This window comes from Meriones unguiculatus, chromosome 3 (genome assembly GCF_030254825.1).
Source record: "Meriones unguiculatus strain TT.TT164.6M chromosome 3, Bangor_MerUng_6.1, whole genome shotgun sequence".
Taxonomy (NCBI): Eukaryota; Metazoa; Chordata; class Mammalia; order Rodentia; family Muridae; genus Meriones; species Meriones unguiculatus.
The window spans coordinates 110,278,398-110,301,426 of record NC_083351.1 but is presented as its reverse complement, the minus strand read 5'-3'; the positions used below and the strand labels follow the sequence as shown (position 1 = coordinate 110,301,426).

Genomic DNA, 23,029 nt, shown 5'->3' with positions numbered 1-23,029 from the left:
CCAGTCTCAGGCACGCTTGTGCCCACGGATCAGCCTGGGCAAGTGATTGGGGCACGCACGCTTGCGGCTCCATCCCGAAGACCCAAAGCCCGCGTTACCCAGGATTTCTTCCGGGTTCTGGCTGGGTAGCCATGAGTGGACCCGACCGATTCCCATGCCGTGGGAGACTCCCCTCACCTGGGAAAAAGGATCGATGTAGTTTCAGGGCCCAGAGTTCAGCCTCCTGGTCTGTGCACGGAGAGTGCTGTTCTGCTTCTCAGAAGCGGTGCTCTCCAGGCGCCGCCATCTTGGCTCCCCCCAAAATGACCTTTTCTAGGTCCCACCATTTGCCTGCAAATTTCATGATTTCCTTGTTTTTAATTGCTGAATAGTATTCCATTGTGTAAAAGTACCACAATTTCTGTACCCATTCCTCCATGGATGGACATCTGAGTTGTTTCTAGGTTCTGGCTATTATGAATAAAGCTGCTACAACCAGAGTTGAGCAAATGTCCTTTTGTGTACTTGAGCATCTTTTGGATATAGGCCTAGGAGTATGATAGCTGGATCTTGAGGTAGCACTATTCCTAATTGTTCGAGAAACACCAGATTTATTTCCAAAGTGGTTGTACGAGCTTACATTCCCACCAGCAATGGAGGAGACCCCTGTACCCAGATTTTTTTGTTCTGTTGCTCTCCATGTAGAGCTCCTGTCCTCTGTCCTCCTGTCCTTTCCAGGTCTTACTATCTCTCTCTTCTTTCAAAAGATTCCAGGAACTCCACCCAAAGTTTGGCTATGAGTCTCAGCATCTGCTCTGATACCCTGCAAGGTAGAGCTTTTCAGAGGCCCTCTGTGGTAGGCTCCTGTCCTGTTCCCTGTTTTTCTTGCTTTTCTGATGTCCATCCTCTTTGCCTTTCTGAATGGGGATTTAGCATCTTAGCCCAAGTCCTTCTTCTTAATTAGTTTCTTTAGGTGTACAGATTTCAGTATGTTTATCCTATATTATATGTCTAATATCTACTTATGAGTAAGTATATACCCTGTGTGTTTTTCTGCTTCTGGGATACCTAGGTCAGGATGATCTTTTCTAATTCCCAGCATTTGCCTGCAAATATCATGATTTCCTTGATTTTATTGCTGAGTAATATTCCATTGTGTAGATGTACCACAATTTCTGTAACCATTCCTCAACTGAGGGGCATCTGGGATTTTTCCAGCTTCCTCCTATTTTCAGATTTGCATCTATACATTCGCCCTGCCCTCTACCAGATGCACCCCATCTGTTCCCTCACTGTTATTCACTGTCTGATGAAATCCAGGACATACCACAGTTCCATGTTACTCTCAGATTGACTGTCAGTTATTTACCTGGTACGTTTAGCAATAAGTTTTTTTATATCTTGACAGAGGAAGATTTATGGAAGCTTGTTCAGCACAGACCTGCCTTTCTTTTTGTCATCAGGAAAGCCTGAAGACCATTCCCATTATTACTGATGGGTTGTATGGTTGCAGTACATGCACTCATCCAACAGTTCAAGTGATATGGTGTGTCTTTGGATGATTTATCTCAATCACAATTACTCAGACATGCACATGATATAAATCATGCTATTAACCAGTGTTTCTTTTGATATTAAAAGTAAAAGGAAGAAAAATAACACATACTCTGCGATTTACCACTTGTGTTTTCCCTCTGAGAAGTTTAGTATACTTTAAATATAGTCTCTGATTTCTTGACACATTAATGAAAAACTCAGGTAACTGTGCTTGCTAATGTCTCAGGCATTTCTCAATAAAAGTTTGGTGTAATATATAAAATAAGAAAGAATTTTATTCCTCATAGGATCTCAAAGGAACTCCAGGACAAATGATTGAGGTGCCAGTTTAACACATTATACCAGATGATGGCTAGTTCTCCTGGTTTCACTCAGTACCTGTGAATCTCTGAGCACTTCTCACCCCATTTCCTACTCTAAAATTCTCCAGCCAATGGGATTGACTGTCCTTCTATTTCCCCAGTTTCTGGTCCTATAAAAACTCATCTATTTTGGTTAAGTTTTTTTTTTCTCTCTCTCTCTGTCTTTCTTTTTTTTTATAATTTTTATTTTACTTAAGTTTATTTAGTTTACATCCCAAGAGTGCTCCCTCCCTGCTCTCCTCCCTGTCTCTCCCTTCCTCTTCTTCTCCCTTCTCCTAGCCCTTTAACCAGGATATTCAGTCCTGATACCTGATAAAACAGGGTCAGATGAAAGGGGAGGAAGTCCTCACCTATCAGTGGACTTGGAAAGGAACAGGGAGGAGATAAAGGAGGAAGGCTTTGGGAGGGAATGAGGGAGTAGGATACAGCTGAGATACAGAGTTAATAAAATGTAACTAATAAAAAAAAAAAGTGTTCTCTTATCCTCATGGTCCTTGGCTCCTGTCTTGGTACATTTTTAATTCTGGTGTCTCTTTTTCTTCCTTTCTTGTTACTTTCACCTCTCCTCTCTCATGGCTCAAATCAGTCTGAAACCTTACTGATGTTTACAATAAAACCTTCTTAATGATATCTAGTTGTAGTCATGTCCTCATTTTCATTCAGAAAGAAGGGGACAAAAGTCAGGTAGCCCTTTGCTGCACTACTTTGGCTACAAAAGTTTGACTGTACTTGAATATCTGCTTTTATCCTGCAGGGACATTTGCAAAACAATACAAGTCTCAATTAGCCCTTGTTTATTTTAGTTTCATTCATGGAAAAGTGCTGTCTAAAGTCTATTAATACAATTCGAAATTGAAATGTCAGTAAAAAAGTTAAGACTTTAACGTTTGTGTTTGATTTTGCTCTGCCATTCTCACCCTTTCCTTATTATGGCTTGAACAGAACATAGACTAAAACACTAATATGGTTTTAGAGACAACACACAGAATTTCAGTAAAATAAATATTATACTGTATCAGTGTCATATTGTTACCTGAAAATACACAGTTTTTAATTTGACAAAAATTTGTATTTATAATGCAGTTTTTCATAGTCTTACAATATTTTATAGGTTTTGCAATATATTCTGATTCAATAGAAATTTCACAGTAATATTAGTCCTCCACCTGGTGGTAGGCATAGTAGTTTTCATTCTCTTTTATTTTATTTTTTTGAGAATTTATTTTATTTTATTTATTTATTTTTTTTTCAATGCAGTTTATTCAGGAACATTGAACAATCCTCAGACCCTGGGGAAAGCCAGCCCACAGCTTAAATAACCTCTGGGTAGCCAACCCAGGCGTGCCACGTGGGCAATGCAGATAGGTCCACATACATGGAAGCAAGCCAGATCCTCGGCCTTAGCCAAATGTGGAGTTGTCCGTGACAGAGAGCACGCACCATCGGGAAGGTGGAAGGCGGAAACCAGCTCCATCTTTAAGGCATAGCATTCCGCAGCTCTCTACAGTTCCCCCTTTTTGTTTTTTAAATTAATTAGAGTTCATTCACTTTGTGTCACAGCTTTAACCACCTTCCTCATAACCTCCCAATTCCACCCTCCCTCCCTCATCTCCTCCCAAGTCCCTCTCCAAGTCCAAGTCCTCCTCCTCTTCCATCTGACCCTAGCTTATCAGTTCTCATCAGGCCTGGCTGCATTGTCCTCCTCTGTGGCCTAGCAAGCTGGTCAAAGAGCCAGCCACTGAGTTAATGTCTACATGTAGAAAAATGCAAATAGATACATATTTATCACCCCTCATAAAACTAAAGTCCAAGTAGATCAACAACCTCAACATAAAACCAGACACACTAAATTAGTTAGAAGAAAAAGTGGGGATTAGCATAGAACTTGTTGGGACAGGAGAAAGCTTCCTGAACAGAACAGCAACAGCACACACTCTAAGATCCACAGTCAATAAATGGGACCTCATAAAACTGAAAAGCTTCTATAAAGCAAAGGACACTGTCATCAGAACAAAAGGACAGCCTACAGACTGGGAAAGGATCTTTGCCAACCCTATATCTGACAGGGGGCTAATATCCAAAATATATAAAGAACTAAAGAAGCTAAAAAGCAACAAATCAAGTAATCCGATTAAAAAATGAGTTTCAGAGCTAAACAGAAAATTCTCTGTAGAGGAATATAGAATGGCAGAGAAACACTTAAAGAAATGCTCAGCATCCTTAGTCATCAGGGAGATGTAAATCAAACAACCCTGAGATTTCACCTTACACCCATCAGAATGATAAGATCAAAAACTCAAGTGAATATACATGCTGGAGAGGATGTGGAGAAATGAGAATCCTCCTCCATTGCTGGTGGGAATGTAAACTTGTACAACTACTTTGGAAATCAACCTGGTGCTTTCTCAGAAAATTAGGAATAGCGCTTTCTCAGATCCAGCTATACCACTCCTAGGCATATATCCAAAATATGCTCATGTACACAACATGGACATTTGATCAACCATGTTCGTAGCGGCTTTATTCTCTTTCATTTTAATACTAAAATTAATATGTTCATCACATTTTTATCTTGACTTAAATAATACATGAAAGTATTTATTAGCATTAGTAAATTAATACAAGTTAATATATATTAGAATGTCTTGAACTCACTATCTTTATTAAGTATTCTATATTTAAGTTTTACCATGAATTATAATCGTGAGACTACGTAAAGATCATTCTTACAGACCATTTTGCTTCACTTACAATTATTGAATTTATTACTCTTGAAAATATAACTCAGATTTAGAAAAGAATCTAAATATAGATGTTTTTAATGACTACCCTAATAATCTATCTATGTAGTTGTGTGTTTATCTAGATTCTCTTTATGCTTTTGCATCCTATATTGTTTTATTGGTATTGATTTCTCTCATTGATATTGAGTGTGGATGCTTCTAAGATCATTTTTAATATTTAATCCATTTAGGTACAATTGGCATATGAATATTTTCTGAAAGTAATTCTGCTTTATCCTACTGTATCATGCCACGTGCTCAGTTAAAATTCTTCATCAGGAAATTCCAAATTGAATAGTGAAGAATAATTGTAATGATGATAACTATAGCCTTTAAACTGTCAATTGTCTTTCATTTTGTATTACAAAGTTTTAAGTTTGATTTACTATTTATATTTTAAAGCAGGGTAATACTATATACTTTACTGATTGCTTTGCCTTTGCAAATTGTGTATCATTTATTAGGCATCTTCCATCTGAAAGTTCCCGAGTCTTCTCCTATTGGCTCAGCAATTGGAAGAATAAGAGCAGTGGATCCTGATTTTGGAAAAAATGCAGAAATTGAATACAACATTGTTCCAGGAGATGGGGGAAATTTGTTTGACATTGTCACAGATGAAGATACACAAGAAGGAATCATAAAATTGAAAAAGGTACATAAAGTAATTTTTGGACAGTTTGAAAATAGTAAATAAAAAAGAAAAAGCAGGGAAAACAATAGTTATGTTTTCTTCATCTGGAGTACTTTATTATTATTATTATTATTATTATTATTATTATTATTGGCTTATCAAGACAGGATTTCTCTGTGTAGCCTTGGCTCCACTGGCCTCACTTTATATATCAGGCTGGTCTCATACTCAGAAATCTGCCTTACTGTGCTTCCCCAAGTGCAATATATTATTTATGAAGTAACACAATGTATTCCTATGCTTGCAGGCATACAGTTTCAGTATAGTAAGATTTCTTATTTTGACAAATGACATTCTCAATTCCTTCATAATGTTAAGATTCATTTTTAGATGAGGCATAGAGACAATTGCTTACACTAACATAGTTGAGATTATCAAGTTTATAGTTTATACCAAATATATAGTTTATACCAAATATATAGTTTAGTATGTTAAAAATGTTTAGTGGGAAGAATGTTGAAAAGTTTGGAATTCTGGAATAGAACAGTCATTGAATGCTACCAGCAGAGTTTAAACTGCTGTTCTTGTCAATTCTTAGTCTTATCAGTTTGTACAACCAATAGCTTTGGCAATAGCATGAGTTGTCTGGAGGTTTCCAAGGGTCCCATTTGATCAAGAAATCAATTTAATGTAACCCAGTCTCAGCACCATAAGTTTCACTTAGTTAAAATAAATTTCTGGTTGGGGATTTCTCTCCTTCCTTATTTGATGATTCTATTTAGATCTCTTTCATATATGTATATATATTTTAAGGTTCTTCTACTCCAGTAGAATTTTTGAAATATTAGAACTTGTATGATCATAGTACTTTTAAAGCTGTTCTGTGTTTTAGTTATGAGATAGTAAGAGGTAAAAGGTTATGGCTTAAAGTGTTGTCTTTGTTAGCTTGACAATACAAATAGTTGTTATGTAAATTATATTTATCAACTTGACACAATCTAGAATCACTTGGTAATCTCAATGAGGATTTACCAAGATTATGTTATTTCTGGACAAGTTTATGAAGAGTTTTCATGATTAACTTGGTGATTCAAGTTAGGGAGGCTGGCCAATCTCAAGTTCTTAGAGCATGGGTAGCATGCTTAAAAGTTCATGCTAACTGGACTTTGCCATCATAAATTAAGCTTGAAGGTATGGGTCAAATTATTCCTTCCTTTTTAATTTTTATTATTATTTTATTACAATTCATTCAATATTTTTCCTGGTTGTGTCCCCTCCCTCATCTCCTCCCAATTCCACCCTCTCACCCTCTTCTCCTCCTATGCCTTTCCCTTAGTCCACTGATAGGGGAGGTCCTTCTCCCCATCCATCTGACCCTTGCCTGTCAGGTCTCATCAGGACTGGGTACATTGTTTTCCTCTGTGGCCTGGCAAGGCTGCATCCCCCACCCCAGGGGGAGGTGATCAGAAACCCTATCACTGAGTTCATGCTAAGACTCATATTCTTTCCTTTTAAAAATTACTTTCTTTGACAGTATTTTACAGCAGCAATGGAAACAGAACTTCGGTAGGAAGACAAAGTGTGTGGGGGGAATTGAAATGCAAAGAAAAATATTTACTGAAACATATGTGCTTTCAGATCATCTTGAATAAGAATGAGAAGTATTGTGTGAATGGAAAACTACTTTGTTGAACACATTTGAGGTATGCAGCTTGCATACTCAGACCAATAATAGGGATTCTAAATTCAGAACAGTATGAAATAAAATGATCCTTGGGGCTGAGGCGATGGCTCATTTGTAACAGGGCTTGCTATTCAAGTAAAAAGACTTGAATTCAGATCTACAGCACCACATGAAGTACAGGATGACATCATGCCCTGTAACTCCAGTGCTGAGTGACAAAGACAGGCGGAACATTATAACTTCTAACCTATTATCTACCTAGGGAACAACCTCTAGGCTCATGAATGAATAATACATTGTATAAAATTCTCAAAACTTTGGTAGCAATATTATTTTAAAAACAACATATAGAACATCAGAAGAAAACTCTCTCAAATGTGAACATGTTCATGCAGTCATGTATTTTACATGCACACATCCAACATACACACAATAAATACACATGTCCCTCCCAAAAAAGAAAATACCCATTTTATTTAGTGTACAACATATACACTGTTGAACTCAAACCGAATTATAGATCATATGCATATGTTATTTTAGCGTGCAATATACATTCTGTTAAACTCAAACTGAATGTTATTTTACACACATTTACTAATTGTCAATATCTTTAAAAAGGAATAATTTTATATTCAATTCATTTATTCATTAAACATTCCAATATTGTTAAAAATATGATTTGACCAAGAAAAAAATACGGCAATGAAAATGATCTTTAAAAGACTCAGCTCTCATTTAAGTTATATATCATATTATAGTAATATAAATCAACACAAATTGTGTTTGAGAAACTCATTTCTCTAATAAATGCAGAGTGGAAAAGCGTGTAGGCCAGGCAGGTGACCCTGAGCTATATTTACCCTAGGAAACTGAGTTGGTTTCAGTCCAGAAGCCCTGAGATTTAGTGTTCTGTGTTGACTAGTTGTCTGCACTAAGCTCAGCATCGATATGGCGACCTCCCAGGAGCAGAAGTTCAACAGTTCACCTAAAGAGAGGTGGTCTAGCTCAGATCAGTTTTAAAATATATTTTTCATATTAATTACAGTTTAATTACTTTGTGTCCCAGCTGTAGACCCCTCCTTCATTCCCTCCCAATCCCACCCTCCCTCATCTTTTCCCTGCCCCTCTCTAAGTCCACTTATAGGGGATGTCCTCCTCCCCTTCCATCTGACCCTAGCTTATCAGATCTCACCAGGGATGCCCTACTTTGTGGCCTTGTTAGGCTCCTCCTTCCAAGGGGGGTTGGGGAGGTCAAAGAGCCAGCCATAGAGTTCATGCCAGAAACAGTCCCTGTTCCCCTTACTAGGAGAGCCACTTGGATACTGAGCTGCCATAGGCTATGATCTAGCAGGGGTTCTAGGTTACATCCATGCATGGTCTCCAGTTGGAGACTCAGTCACAGACAAGCCCCTCTGTACAGATATATTTGGTCCTTTTGGAGCTCCTGTTCTCTCCAGGTCTTACTAAATCTCTCTTCTTTCATATGATTCCCTGCATTCTGCCAAACCTCAGGTCATTTAGAAGTTTTGCTCAAAGTCCTACCAAATTCAGGCTAGTGGAATAGTTCTGTCAGTAATGTACTTGCCTCAAAAGCATGAGGTCCTGAGTATGAATACCCAAGCTCATACAAAAAATTCTGGAATTCTAGCAACAGGGAGTCTAGGTCCTTATTGGAGTATCAGTCTCTGCAAGCCCCCCTGGACCCAGGTTTTGTGGCTCTCTTGTTTTCCTTGTGGAGTTCCTGTGCCCTCCTGATCTTTCTATCTTCCTCTTCTTCCATAAGATTTCTGGCACTCTGCCCAAAGTCATGACCTGTTTTCTTTGTTGTTTTTTTTGTTGTTGTTTATTTGTTTTAATTCACTAGTTACTGTTGCATAACCCCCCATGCATATAACATATACACATGTACATATGTATGTGTGTGTGTGTTCCTAACCTGTTCATTCTATATAATTACCTTAGCCATGTTTCCTTTGCTACAAAGAGGCATTATGATCATGATAACTCTTATAAAACAATGCATTTAATTGTAGGTTTCTTAAAGTTTCAGAGGTTTAGTCCACTGTCATCATGGCAGGAAGCCTGGCAGTATCCGTGCAGACATGGTGATGGAGAAGTAGTTGAGAGTTCTACATCTAGATCTACAGGCTGCAAGAAGATAGCAAGCCACTGGCTCTAACTTGAGACCTCTAAGCCCAGCCTTGGTGACACATTTTCTCCAACAAGTTTATGTGTACTCCAACAATGCAACATATCCTAATGTTACCAATGGTGCCACTTCCTAGTGACTAAACTGCTGTTCCACGACTGGTGGTAACCTGGGTTGTCTTAGAACTAGGCTGTCAGCTCCTGGATGGGAACAAAGGAAACTTGAAGCCATTAAAATCATTATCATCACATAATTCTTTGACAGAAAGTCTATTGCATTATTCAGAAGACATTTGTGGAGCAGCTACTCAGTATTGGACTTACTCAATAAATGGAATATAAAGTTGAATTAGGCAAATCTACTCCTTGTACTCCAGAAGTTTTTTGAGGAAAGGCACAGAGTTGGTAGTGATAAAGGAAAGCTGGAAGGACATACATCATAGTAAAATGTCAATAAGCATATGGTGGGCAGGGTCTTTTAGAGAATTGATCAAGAAAGTCTTCCAGCTAAAGGAAGAGAGACCAACACTATGGTACCTAGATGATGTGTGCTTCCTGAAAACCTAAGCAGTAGTATTTCCAAAATCTCTGAGGATGGATATCACTGGCAAAATAAAGGAGTAGCCTCTGGGCAGCAAGGACAGGATGCTAAGAGAAGAGACCTAAGAGGAGGGAAAAGCCCAGAAACTAGGTTTGATTTTGACGGAGGTTCTACTGTGAGTTTAGACTAAATCACCTTCATAGGCCCAGAGCTGAGTCATTCAGGCTATTTTGATGATAATTGTGACTGGGGATAAAGGGTAGAAATACCTCAAAGATACTACAGACACAATCAACAGAGCTGGTGTGAACTTCACAGAGAATGGTCGTAGTCAATGAAAATGTGAGAACTGATGATGGCCTTGCTGAATTTTAAAAGATGAAAATAAACTTTTATGGGTATTCTGATTTTCTATTAAATTATATGAAATATTTTAATAACTGTAAAGATTTTACTTAAAATCTAAAATGCAGCAGATTTTGTAAGAAAGCCTTAAATTATATACAATTCTCTCTGGTTATCTTGCATTGTGTGGAAAAGGATTTTCTGTGCACACACACTCATAGATATATTTCTTGATTAAAAGATTTGTACAGTTTCCTAAAAGGAGAATAACTAAAAATAACAGGTGAAAAACTCTTAGGAAATTTTCAAAATTAACTTGAACAACAACATCCATTCTTTAAGGACACTATTTATATCTTTGGACAAATATAGTCTATTCAGAATTTTTAAGCACAGCATCAGTATATTAGTAGGACACATAAAAGTTAAGGTTAGGAGTGCTTGAATGAAAATAAAGAGAAAAACAAGTGTCTATGCAAATAACAGCAGCTTTTGGATTACATTATGTCCTAGTATTAGTATAATTCCCCTTTGCAATCTTGGGATGTAAATGAAATATAAGGCTTTCAGTGAAAATTAAATTCATATGAGAGTCAAATTTTACATACACTTCTTCCATGTAGAATTTTAAAATCTATTTCAGAAATTAATATATAGCGTTTTTAAAAGAAGAATTACTTTAATTTTGACCTAAAAGATGTTAAGATGCAGTTAATGAAAAAAGCATGAGGTTCGTTGATATTTACAATGATTTTCTTTTTGAAAAATTTCACATTGAGCTTTAGAATGTTCCATGCTGTGAAGTGCAAATTTTCATTATTGTTTTATCTTTTATCTCATCCTTGCTCCCTGTTTACTACTTTCATTTCCTTCTTTTCCTCAGAGGAGCAGGGATGTAAGTAGATGAACACGGTGCTCAGGTTTATATGAGCTGAGAAGAATGAAGAAAGACATTTTTATTTATTTATTTTAAACTCAACTTTGTTTCATTTTATGAGGACTCAGAAAGAATGTCATTTCTCTGTCACTTTAAATTCAGAGTAACATCATGAAGCTTTACAAATCTCTCCAAGGCACAAGATATTTTTAATAAAATAAAACAAAATAAGAAAGACTCTGAATCGACTCCTATCATATTACACTGAGCTAAGAATAAAATATCAAAACATTCTTATACATTGTTGGGAAATATAACAACAGTGATAAGAAACCAAAAATAAAAATGTCATAAAAATTTATTCCCATGTAAAACTTGAAAGGTGGGCCACATTTTCAGATGTACACATATATATATATATATATATACACACATATATATGTTTAAAGCCTCTTGAGTTATGTTGTAAGCATCAATAATGGATAAATGAAAATAAGATAAATATTTATTTCATATCAATTCAAATAGAAACTTAACTGAATTAAATCTTTTCAGGACTAAAAGTACAAATTTATTCATGGAAATATTTTTGTTGATTTTCTTCTGTTTGTGTAATTATAATAGTAGAGTAAATATCTAGATTACAGATTGTTTTATTTAATATCATACATAATTTCACTAATAATTCTGTGCTGTTTTATATAATATACCTTTTACCAAATAACAAGCAATAATGAATCAGTGTTAAATAAAGAATTACAAAGTTATTCATTAGTATAAATTAGGTTACTCTACAAAATAGAAAAAATCTTATACCTGTGATGTTAACTGGCTTATTATTTCATTTAAAATTTATGTAACTGTAGCATTAAATGTAAAGCAGAATTATTTTCAGCATAGGAGATCAAATTCATTATTCACTGCTCATGGGGACAATAAGCAGTTGTTAACAGGTTCCGTGGGGCCTTTATATTATGTATTTGCTCATTAATCAGTAACTTTCCACATTCATTTTTAGTTAAGCAGTTATCTAACGAGTTGAGTCCATGTCATGTAAGTTGGTAATATAGCACCACCATGTGGTCGACTTGGGGGAATATCTCAAGACTGGAAAACTGTACACATGCCAGCCCTTTCTATGATCCCTGTTTTTTGTTGTTTTTTTTTTTTTATTTACTTATTTTTATTTTTAATCTGCTCTGGCATGTTAGATTGTAAGGAAAGAATGTTGTAATTTTCACATCTGTGAATGTTTAGTTTCTGTTTTTAGAAATAACTGATTTCGCTTAAAAAAAAAAAAAAGAAAGAAAACTTTAACCGGTCCTAGAGAAATGGCTCAGTGGTTAAGAGTGTATTTCAAGTAAAAAATATTTGAAATAATGTTTAAAATAACATTCACAAGGAGACCAACAATACCAAAAGATCTGTGTCCTTGAGAGTCCTGCAGAGACTGATGCACCAACCAAGGACCATGCATGTAGAGGACCTAGACCCCCAGCTCTGATGTGGTTGATTGGCAGCACAGTCTCCATATGGAACTCTGAGTGAGGGGAGCAGGGGCTGCCTTTATCATGAACTCAGTTGACTGCTCTCTGATATCTCACCTCTGATGATGCAGCCTTGCCAGGCCACAGAGGGAGAGGATGCAGGCAGTCCTAATGAGACTTAACAAGCTATAGGGAGATGGCAATAGTGGAGAATTTCCCCCTTCAGTTGTCTAGGGAAGGGGGGTGAGGGGAAGAGGGAGAGAGGGTGTGACTGGGGGAGTTGAGGGAGAGGACTTCAATCAGGTTATATAATGAATAAATTATGAAGAAAAATTAAAAATTAAAAAATAAAAATTATTTTTAATAAAAAAAGTGTTGTCTTCTCTGTCAAAGGATTGAGCACTTATATGGTAGCTGACAATTACCCTGTATGAGGGTATCCGATACACTATTTTAGTCTCCACAGTCACTACATACATTTGATAATCAACCATGTATTCAGATTCAGGATGTGTGTATTTGTGTGTGTGTGTGTGTGTTCTAGACTCATAAATATTCTCAACTCTAAACTATCTACAAGTTGAAACACTCAATGTAGATTTACCTGTAATTTCCTAGATGCAATGTTTTAATTTGAAATCCAAAAACGTTAGCAATAGAGTCCATCTCTGTTCTCTATAGAAATGTATATGGATGGACTTGTGGATGTGGGTCAGCACATAAGGACATGTCATTTAATTATGATGATCTGTGTTCAGATCCATGCTGGACATGTAAGTGAGATTACAGTGCCAATGCTCTGGAGATTTCCAGAGGATTCCTTGTGCTCAATGACCAGTCAAGTCTAAGTAAACTAGAGAGTTATAAGTTTTAGAGAGCCCCTGCCTTAAAAAAAAATGGAAAACAATAAAGGAAGACATCTCCCTTGAACCTATGTCCTCCATATTCATGTTTCAATATATGTACTCACACTTTCACACAGATATGCATACATGTATGAAACTGCCTTATAATGCACGTGTACACAAACACAAAATAAATGATCCTACTCATCCTTTCCATTTCTTTCTTTCTAAACTAAGAATCTAGCAAATATCAATAGGCTGTTTTCAATCCTCTGGACCTGCCTTTGCCATGAGGACATTAAGCTTTCCCAATACATACATATATACTATGATGAAATACATGAAAATTTTGTTAAAAGGAAAATTACCTTTCAAATGTCAACTTTCAGTTTATTTTTTCCTTACCAAGACATTCTCACCTAATAGAGTGATATCTTTGATTTATCGAGTGCTTGATCACATTTTATTGAAATAGTGATATGAGTTCTTACACAGTAGTTGTAGACTAACCACAGTATTTTACACCTCTTTCCAGATAAGAACTGATATTAGTTATATTATTTATCATAAAACTAAGTCTTGGAAAATGTAATTTCTTCTTGAAATACACATCATTTTGAGTGTTTTTTTTTCTTTATTGTCCAGATTACGGAGTAAACTTTCATTACAAAAGTATATTCCTGAGTGTCTTTCTCTCCTGCCTTAATGTGACATAAATCTGTTTCCAATTCTTTGTCTACAAACATTCTGTTCTATTTCTTATAATGAAATCTTCTGAGCATTTGTTCCTTGAAAATGTGTCTTTCTAATGACTATCAAGACTTCTTAGATTCTGCAGCAAATAGTATTATAAATGCAGGATATATTTCGAGAGACTCTTTGCCTTATCATATTAATGAAAAAGATTGGTATTCGTCATAAAAGAGAATAATTGAATGTAAAGAATGGCAAAGCTGTTACTATTGATCAGAATATGTGAGGCTGTGTTCTCTATTCACCACCACTCAACAGAAATTATGGTATAAACTGGTACTCGATCAGATTTGAGGTGTAGGGTCCATGTCTATGCTTATTCTTGCTAGGAGAATTTATTTGCCAGTGATTTAGCTGTTTAGATTTATAGTTTGGTCAGCATTTATCTGTGATCACTTTTAATTCATATTGCTTCTGTCACTTATTATGCTAATACCTGTGCCTTCATAAGTAACCTCTTATAAGCCAGTCAGTAAGCACTGTCATAACTTTCTCGTAAAACCTAACCTAATTAGGGCAGAGGCTTAATTAAATGTTAAAGGGTTAAAGACCTTACTATATCTGTATAATTGATTTACCTTTAAAACTCAGGACCTAGTTTGTTGACATGCTATTAAATTCTCAGGCCATGACCACCCTCTGTGTTGTACCACTGAACACAGATATTGGAGGTCCTTGAGAAACAAATGATGATGATGATGATGATGATGATAAATTCAGGCACCTATTTGTTTTGCATACCAGAGATACTGATTTTGAAATTCACCAAGAATTCAATAAATGAAATCCATTGATTTGTATGTAGAAACCGGAACTCTGGGAGCTCCTAAGGAGTGAGTCACCTAATGTTAATATTTTTTATGTCCTCAGAAGTAAGAAAAATATCTTAACATAATGCTCTTCATTGTTTCGGCTGTTCTGCCCCTAGGCAAAGTAATATAGAAGGAGAAACTACACCTATAATGATGTAGTTTGCCTAACTCACATTTTTTTTTTAATTTAGGATGGTATTAAACATAGATATCCCATTTCATTAAATGTTGATTTCTTATTGCATAGCTTTGATCTCTTAATGCATAGCTCCCTACAATGTGATCCCTGACCACCACCCTGCAAGAAAACTGGCTCTATGTGACCTATTTCTAGCCAAGGAAGAAGGAATTCCTAATCTAAACCCTGCTTTAACAGTCATTTTTTTTACCCTTCTAGAAACATTATTTTTTTATCATTATGAGTTTTTTCTATAATTTATTCACTTTGTATCCCAGTGGTAGGCCCCTCCCACATTTTCTTCTTGTCCCAACTTTGCTCTCTTTCTCCACTATCCTTCTCCCATAGTACACTGACAGGGGAAGTTCTCCTCTCCTACTGTCTGACCCTAGCCTATCAGGTCTCCTCAATACTGTCTGGGTCCTCTTCTCTGTGGGCTGGCTAGGCTGCTCCACCAGGGAGAAGTGATCAAGAAGCAGGAAGCAGAGTTCATATCAGGAACTGTCTCCTCTCCAAATGATGCTCACCAATACAAGGGAATTTTCTTAACTATCTCAATAGCTAATTTATTCATAATAGTCAGGATCTGGAAAAAAAAACTCTAGATATACCTCAAAGAATGATACAGAAATCATGGTACCTTTACACAATGAAATACTTCTTAGCTATAAACAACAAGGAAATCGTGAAATCTGTAGGCAAATGGATGGTACTAGAAAATATCATCCTTAGTGAGCTATCCCAGAAAGAGAAGGACACACATGGCATATACTCACTTATAAGTGGATATTAGCCATATAATACAGAAAAAACATACTAAAATCTAAAAACTTAAAGAAGCTAAACAACAAGGAGGAACATAGGGCAGATGCTTAATCTCATTCAAAAAAGAAAACAGGAAAGACACCTAAAGTGATAGGACAGAGGTAACAAGATGGGAGCCTACCTTTTAGTTCTCTAAAAGACTCCACCCAGCAGGGAACTGAAGCAGATGCAGATACTCACACCCAAACTTTGGACAGAGCATAGGGAGTCTTTTTGAAAAGGGGTATGTAGAAGGATCTGGAGAGCACAGGATGCAAACAATGAGACAAAAAAAAGCTAGTCCCAGGGATGACTGCAGAGACTGATGCATCAAACAAAGACCATGCACAGAGAAGACCTAGACCCCTTGCTCAGGTGTAGAACAAGGACAATTCATTCACCATGTGGGACCCCTAGAAACAGTCTTAAGATTAAATGTGCTGTGAGTCATGTCAGAAAGTTGTATATCTATTGTGCAAGAATTAAATCAACCCAAATTCACAAAATTAATTTCATCACATATAATTCATTTTTCTAAGATTCTGATCAAATGATGATCATTCTGTACTTTTTTAAATGCCAGAATTTTATTGTGATCTTTAGCAAATCAAGTTCAAATTATTATGGTAGTAAGACAAGTAGGTGATTAAATTCAAGCGAAGAACCAACTGCTATTACTGAAATGCATCATTTTCTAAAGAAAGATTGCTTAAGGGTCAGAGTCAGTAAGAAGGAACTCCAGCTTCAATATTACTGTGCTGTTTCTCTTATTTTTTTTTCCTCTGGAGCTTGGATCACTGCAGGATGTAAGTTTAGTTGCAAAACAAATCGATACATACAAATAGGTTTTCCCCTTGGCCCCTGAATCTCAACCGTGACCACTAAATTTATGCTGGCCATATTAGATCAACAGGGGCATATACCGGAAAGATGCTCCAATATTCAACAAAGACATTTCTCAGCTATGTTCATAGCAGTTTTATTTGTAATAGCCAGAATCTGGAAACAACCTAGATGCCCCTCAACTGAAGAATGTATACAGAAATTTTGGCACATTTACATAATGGAATACTACTCAGCTATTAAAAAACAGGAAATAATGGAATTTGCAAGCAAATGAATGGAACTAGGAAAGATAATCCTGAGTGAGGTAACCCAGAAACAGAAAGACAGGCATGGTATGTACTCACTTATAAGTTGATATTAGCCATATAATATAGATTAACCATATTTAAGTCTATAGATCTAAAGAAGCAAAACACTAAGGAAGACCCTAGGGAGAATGCTTAAATCTCATTCAGAATGGATAGACACCAGAAGCAGTAGAAGAGAAGTAACAGGAAAGGAGCCCATATAGGTCCTCTGACAGGTTTCACCCAAGAGGGAATTGAAACAGATGCAGAGATTCAGAGGCAAACTCTGGGCAGAGGGCAACGAGTCTTATGGAAGAAGGGGGTAATAGAAGGACTTGGAAGGTACAGAATCTCCACTAGGAGACGAACAAAGTGAAAAACTCTGGACCAAGGGGTTCCTGCAGAGACTGATACACCAACCAAGGACCATAAATAGAGAGGACTTAGACCTCCTGCTTATTTGTAGCCCATAGGCAACTTGGTCTCCAAGTGGCTTCCCTAGTAAGGGGAGCAGGGCCTTTCTCTGACTTTAGCTGGCTTGCCTGCTATTTGATCACTTCTCCCTGGTGGTACGGTCTTTCAAGGCCACAGAGGTAGAGGATCTTGATAGACTAGGGTCAGATGGCAAGGGAAGAGGGCTTCCCTTTCAGTGGACTAGTAGAGAGGACTATGAGGTATGAAGAAGAGAGGAGGGAAGGAAGATGAGGGAGGGGGCTATAATCAGGATATAAAATGAATAAACTGTAAAAAATAAATAAGAAAATAAAAGGCGTAGACTAGCTTGTCTTCTAAAATGTTGAATACTAAAAAAGGAAAAGAATTTAGGTCAAGTCCCCTGACTTTACCTTAAAATTGACATACCAGTAAGGAGCCAAGTTCTTTAGATAGCTACAATGTGTAATCAGTAAAATAAATAAATTTAAGGCTTCTCTGTAAAGAAATTTTATAATTGTGCAAGTGTACATATTTCGATTTATAGGAGAAAGCAGGGACCTAAACGAGGAGGACACAGTACCCATGCCTGAATCCTAAGAAAAAAGCTGGTTCTAAGAGCATTAATGGAACAAGCACAAGTGATGAACGTGCAGCTTGCTTTCTAGAAACACAAGCAAGCTAGAATAAATGAGGTAGAGAACTATATCAAGAATTCTCAACAGAGGAAAATATAATCGCTGAGATGCACTTAAAGAAATTTTCAAAGTCCTGAGTCATCAGGAAAATGCAAATCAAAACAACTCTGAGATTCCATACTACATCCACCAGAATGGTTATAAACAAAAACTGAAGTGACAGCATATGCTGGAAAGATGTGGAGAAAAGAGTACCTTCCATTGATGGTGAGAATACAGACTTGTACAACCACTTTGAAAATGAATCTGGATCTTTCTCAGAAAAATGGGAATAGCTCTACCTCAAGACCCAACTATTCCACTCCTGGGGCGCATATACTAACAAGATGCTCTATCATACGGTAAGGACATTTGTTCAACTATGTTCATTACAGCTTTATTTGTAATAGCCAGATACTGGAAACAACCCAAACATCCTCCAACCAAAGAATGGATAAACTGTGGTACATCTACACAACGAAATACTACTCAGCTATTTAAAACAAGGAAATACTGAAATTTTCATACAAATGAATGGAACTAGAAAAGATCATCCTGAGGGAGCTAACCCAGAAGCAGAAAGGCACACATGGTGTATACTCACTTATAAGCAGATATTAGTTATATAGTACAAGATGACCATGCTACAATCCATAGTCTCAAAAAAGCTAACAAGGAGGGCCCAGGGAAAGACATTTGAATCTCACTCAGAAGGAGAAATAGAATAGACAATGGAAACACTTGAAAAAAAGGAACAGGGAAGAAGAGGGAGCAGGTAGAGAAATGAGGTTGAAGATCAGAAATGTGGAGAGCCGGTGCAAGAGGACAGAGAATTTTTGTAGAGTGAAGAGAAACCATGGACAGGAGCATCAGATGTGGTCATATTTGGGGTGGGAGGATGAGGGCTGGGAGAAAGAAGGGAAATGGAGGGAGGAGGGCACCTTTGAAACAAGCTGGAGATCTGCAACTGAGAAGGATCCTAGAAAAATATGGTGGTGACTCTAGCTGAGACTCCTAGTTCTAGGCAGCATGGAGACTAAAGATGTAACCTCCCAGCTACACAGGACTTCCAGTGGAGGGAGGAGGATACCAAACCACCCTCAAAACCTTTGAGCCAAAATTCATCTTAACTAGAAAATGTGTAAAGATAAAGACAGAGGAGAGATTGTGGGAATTTCTCACCATTGGCCGGTCCATCTTGAGACCCACCCCATGGGAAAGAGCTAACCGAGCTAACCCTGGACACTATTAAAGATACTCCGCTGTCCTTGCACATTGGAGCATAACATAACTGTCCTTTGAGAGGCCCTACCTAGCAGCAGATCAAAACAGATTCTGAGACCCACAGCCAATCATTAGGTAGAGCTCTGGGAGTCTTGAAGAAGAGTGGGGTGAAGAATAGAAGGTTCCAGAAGGGACAAGAACTCCTCAAGAAGATCAACAGAGTCAACTACTCTAAGCTCATGGGGCTTACAGACTGAAGCACCAACCAAAAGCATGAATGGTCTGAACCTAAGCCCCCACACATCTGTAACTCATGGTCTTCATGTGGTTCTCCTAGCAAGTGGAGCAGAGGTTGTTTGTGGCAGGGACTCCTTTGCCTGCTTTTGAATTGCTCCCCTAACTGGATTGCCTTGTCTGACCTCAGTGAAAGAGGAAATGCTTAGTCCTGATGCAACTTGATGCCAAGATGGGTTTGTTACAGGAAGAGAATTCACCTTTTCAGAGGAAAAGGGAGAGAGTGTGGGATGGTGGGAACAGGTGGAGAGAAGGGAGGAGGCTGCTATTGGGATGTAGAATGAAAATAGATAAACAATACACAAAGCAGTGTTTGTGAAATGCAAATTAGAATTAGTAACTTCAGCATTATATTGCTTAATACTTCCAGAACTCTGAGCATTCATAAAAACTGACACTTTATGTTCTTTAATCCAAATTAACATGGATCCCCTCCATATGTATGTTTGTTTATATATATGATATATACATAATATATAATTCCATAATACAATGATAATTGCATATAATTATATATCTAATTTATCTTTCAGACTTATGTCAGGTAATGATTTACAATGTATTAACTATATAATATGGCTTCATTCTAGAATATGTTGAAAGTAAAGCAACATGAAGTACCACCAGCCTTGAACCCCCCATTGCGATTCTTCCTTTTAATAAATTGTAAATACATTCTTAAGAATTTAAGTTGTTGCTCTCTGCCATATTGCTTCAATCATGGACAGGAGCCGCATGCAGCCTATCAAGCTGGTTAGCAACAAAAGTGCTGGGCAGGATTGGTTTGCAGGGACAGTGTACCCCCATGCATTTTGTATTTATGGATGACACCAGCCTCTCTGTCATCTGAAACAATCAAAGGACTTGTTCAAGAGGATGATGTGCTCACCCTAGCAGAGTCAGAAAGAGAGGCTCAGAGGTGGAACTGATCTTGCTGCTGGGTCCCCTATATCCACCACTTAACCCATGCAATGACCTGCAATTTTTAAATAAAGAGTTCGTATTATTTTAACTCTTAAAAAAAAAGAATTTAAGTTGTCACTCTAGCACTTACATTTCTTATGAAGATCCTTCACATATTTAAATATATATGCCTGCTTGATCTTGTGCTTACTTATCCCAGAAAAACATTCTCTTCTCATCCTCTTAGCACTTTCTTCTTTTGTCAATGGGAGTAATGTTTGTCACTGTCTCCAGGCAAATGCTTGCCTTTTTGGCTCCCTTGTACCCTACAATGTAGCCCATGCTGTTACTGAACTCTAGATCATCTTTCTTCAACCTTTTGAGCTCTGGGGTAGTTAATATGTGTCCCCACACCTGACCTAAGGAAGTGTTCTACAGAAAGTGAGTGTTCTACAGCAGTAATGAAGCTGAGACAGGTGGATTGTCAGTTCAGGCCCAGCCTAAGCTAAATAATGAGATCCCATGTCAACTTTATTCCCTCCCCAAACCATCATTAAAAAAAATGAAGTGTTCCAGTGCTCCAGTCATCTTAGACCATTATGTTTTTAGATACAGAGATGAAAGAAATAACGTTTAGAAATAGGGAAAATCTAAACTGAGTATCAGAGCATATGCACAAAATGATTTCCTACATTTCTTCCAATGTCTTCCATAATTTAACAACATTTTAAAGGACATGGTTTTTGGTGATGTATCGACAATGTACTTCACACAATAATCTTATATGTATTTATAGGAATGCAAACAACTCTAAGTGTCATTGTACTAACTTTTAATTGCTTCTTTCTAATAAAATACCTGGGTATTTAAGAATTTTAATAGACAATGGTATTAGTAGGAAAACAAACGTCTAAGTTTGTATGTGCATTTGGAATCTAAATAACTAGACAATCCAATTTCTTTCTCTATTCTTTCAATCTTTACTTTTGTCCAGTAGATGTCAGTATTGGATAGAAGCAAAATAAGATCTCGCTCACTGCATACTGCTGAGAACATGAATAGTCCTGTCTACCTTGATATATACATGTAGATTTTGTCAATTCTGTATATTTAGATCATTACCATTACAAGTTACTTCTACATGCATTTGATCTTTAATGTTTTTAAATATTGACCATGTGATATCTCTACCTGAATTCATCAAATAAGAGGAGAAGCTGAAACATCTGTAATTACTTGTATACAGCTGCCAGATAGCTTAGAAGCAATGGTCACCATAATTTTTCACGTTGTCTTTCTTACAGCCTTTAGATTTTGAAACAAAGAAGGCATATACTTTCAAAGTAGAGGCTTCCAACCTTCACCTTGACCACCGCTTCCACTCTGCTGGGCCATTTAAAGACACTGCTACAGTGAAAATCAGTGTGCTGGATGTAGACGAGCCACCAGTGTTCAGCAAGCCATTCTACACCATGGAGGTATATGAAGATACTCCTGTGGGGACCATCATCGGAGCTGTCACAGCACAAGACCTTGATGTGGGCAGTAGTGCTGTTAGGTAAGAACAACATTTTTTAACATGCATCATAAAACCAAAACTAAACATCAACAGGAAAAAGAAAGATTGTTTTTTAACACTAAAAGTGAGGACAAGGAGCAGGAGTAGATCATGGACCACTAAATTTAATGAATTCTTATTAATGTAAGGATAGAAGCGTTGTCATGGAATTTCAGTACACACAACACAAATCCTTACAATGCTGTTTATAGTGGTGTTATGCTGGACATGTCATTCTAAAACAATGAGTCTTTTTTTTTTTTTTTTCATTTATAAAAGGGACTGAGCAAAACAACTTCAAAGGATGATTTCCAAGTTTAGTGATATCAAGGTACTTTCATAATACACAGAATATGATAGACATTGATATACTTTGCAGTTTTCCTAAAACCATTGTCCTATGTCATGTTGATTTTGAAAATGAGATAGCTATAATATTCCCATATTGGAACCCATTTCTCACTGCAGTTACATCATCTGCTATGTTTTTATTGATGGTGTGAATGGTTGTATAATAGTGAGAAAAACTAATTTAAGAATACAATAAGCAGTCTATCTTTTGTTTCTTCGAGTGTGGAGAATTGACTCTAGGCTCTTGTACTCAATAAACGACTGATTCACTGCTAAATTAAACCTGTACCTCTAAAGTGGGACTTCTGACTTAAAGTTTCTTTGCCAACATAGAGGAAAATAGGCATAACTGTTACATATGTTGCAGATATTACCATTTGATATATGTGAAAGAGGGAAGCAAGGAGCAGTGGTACCTGCATAATTCCAAATGCAAGCGGGAGAAGTCTACTTCTCTTACAGATACATTCAGAATGGCCTTGCTTATGGTCAGGGATTTGTCTTAAAGATTCGCTGAGTGTTGAGTCTTCTAGGTCCATTGCAGTGATACATAATTAATACAACTGTAAAACCAGTGTCTACTGTATTGATTTCTATGTCAGCCCCACCTATGTACATAGAAAACAACTGCAGAATACAATTTAAATCCTCTAGTTCTTACTTGACTT

General features: G+C 36.9%; 1 protein-coding gene across 4 annotated transcripts in view; it reads left to right on the top strand.

The window, feature by feature from the left end:
- The window catches only part of Cdh12 (cadherin 12), a 1,315,861-nt gene that overhangs the window by 1,224,460 nt on the left and 68,372 nt on the right, over window positions 1–23,029 (top strand). For all 4 annotated transcript variants that reach the window (XM_060380426.1, XM_060380423.1, XM_060380425.1 and 1 more), the window contains 2 exons: window positions 5,146–5,333; window positions 21,757–22,010. In XM_060380426.1, coding sequence (XP_060236409.1) covers window positions 5,146–5,333; window positions 21,757–22,010 — 442 coding nt within the window. The remainder of the gene's footprint in view (window positions 1–5,145; window positions 5,334–21,756; window positions 22,011–23,029) is intronic.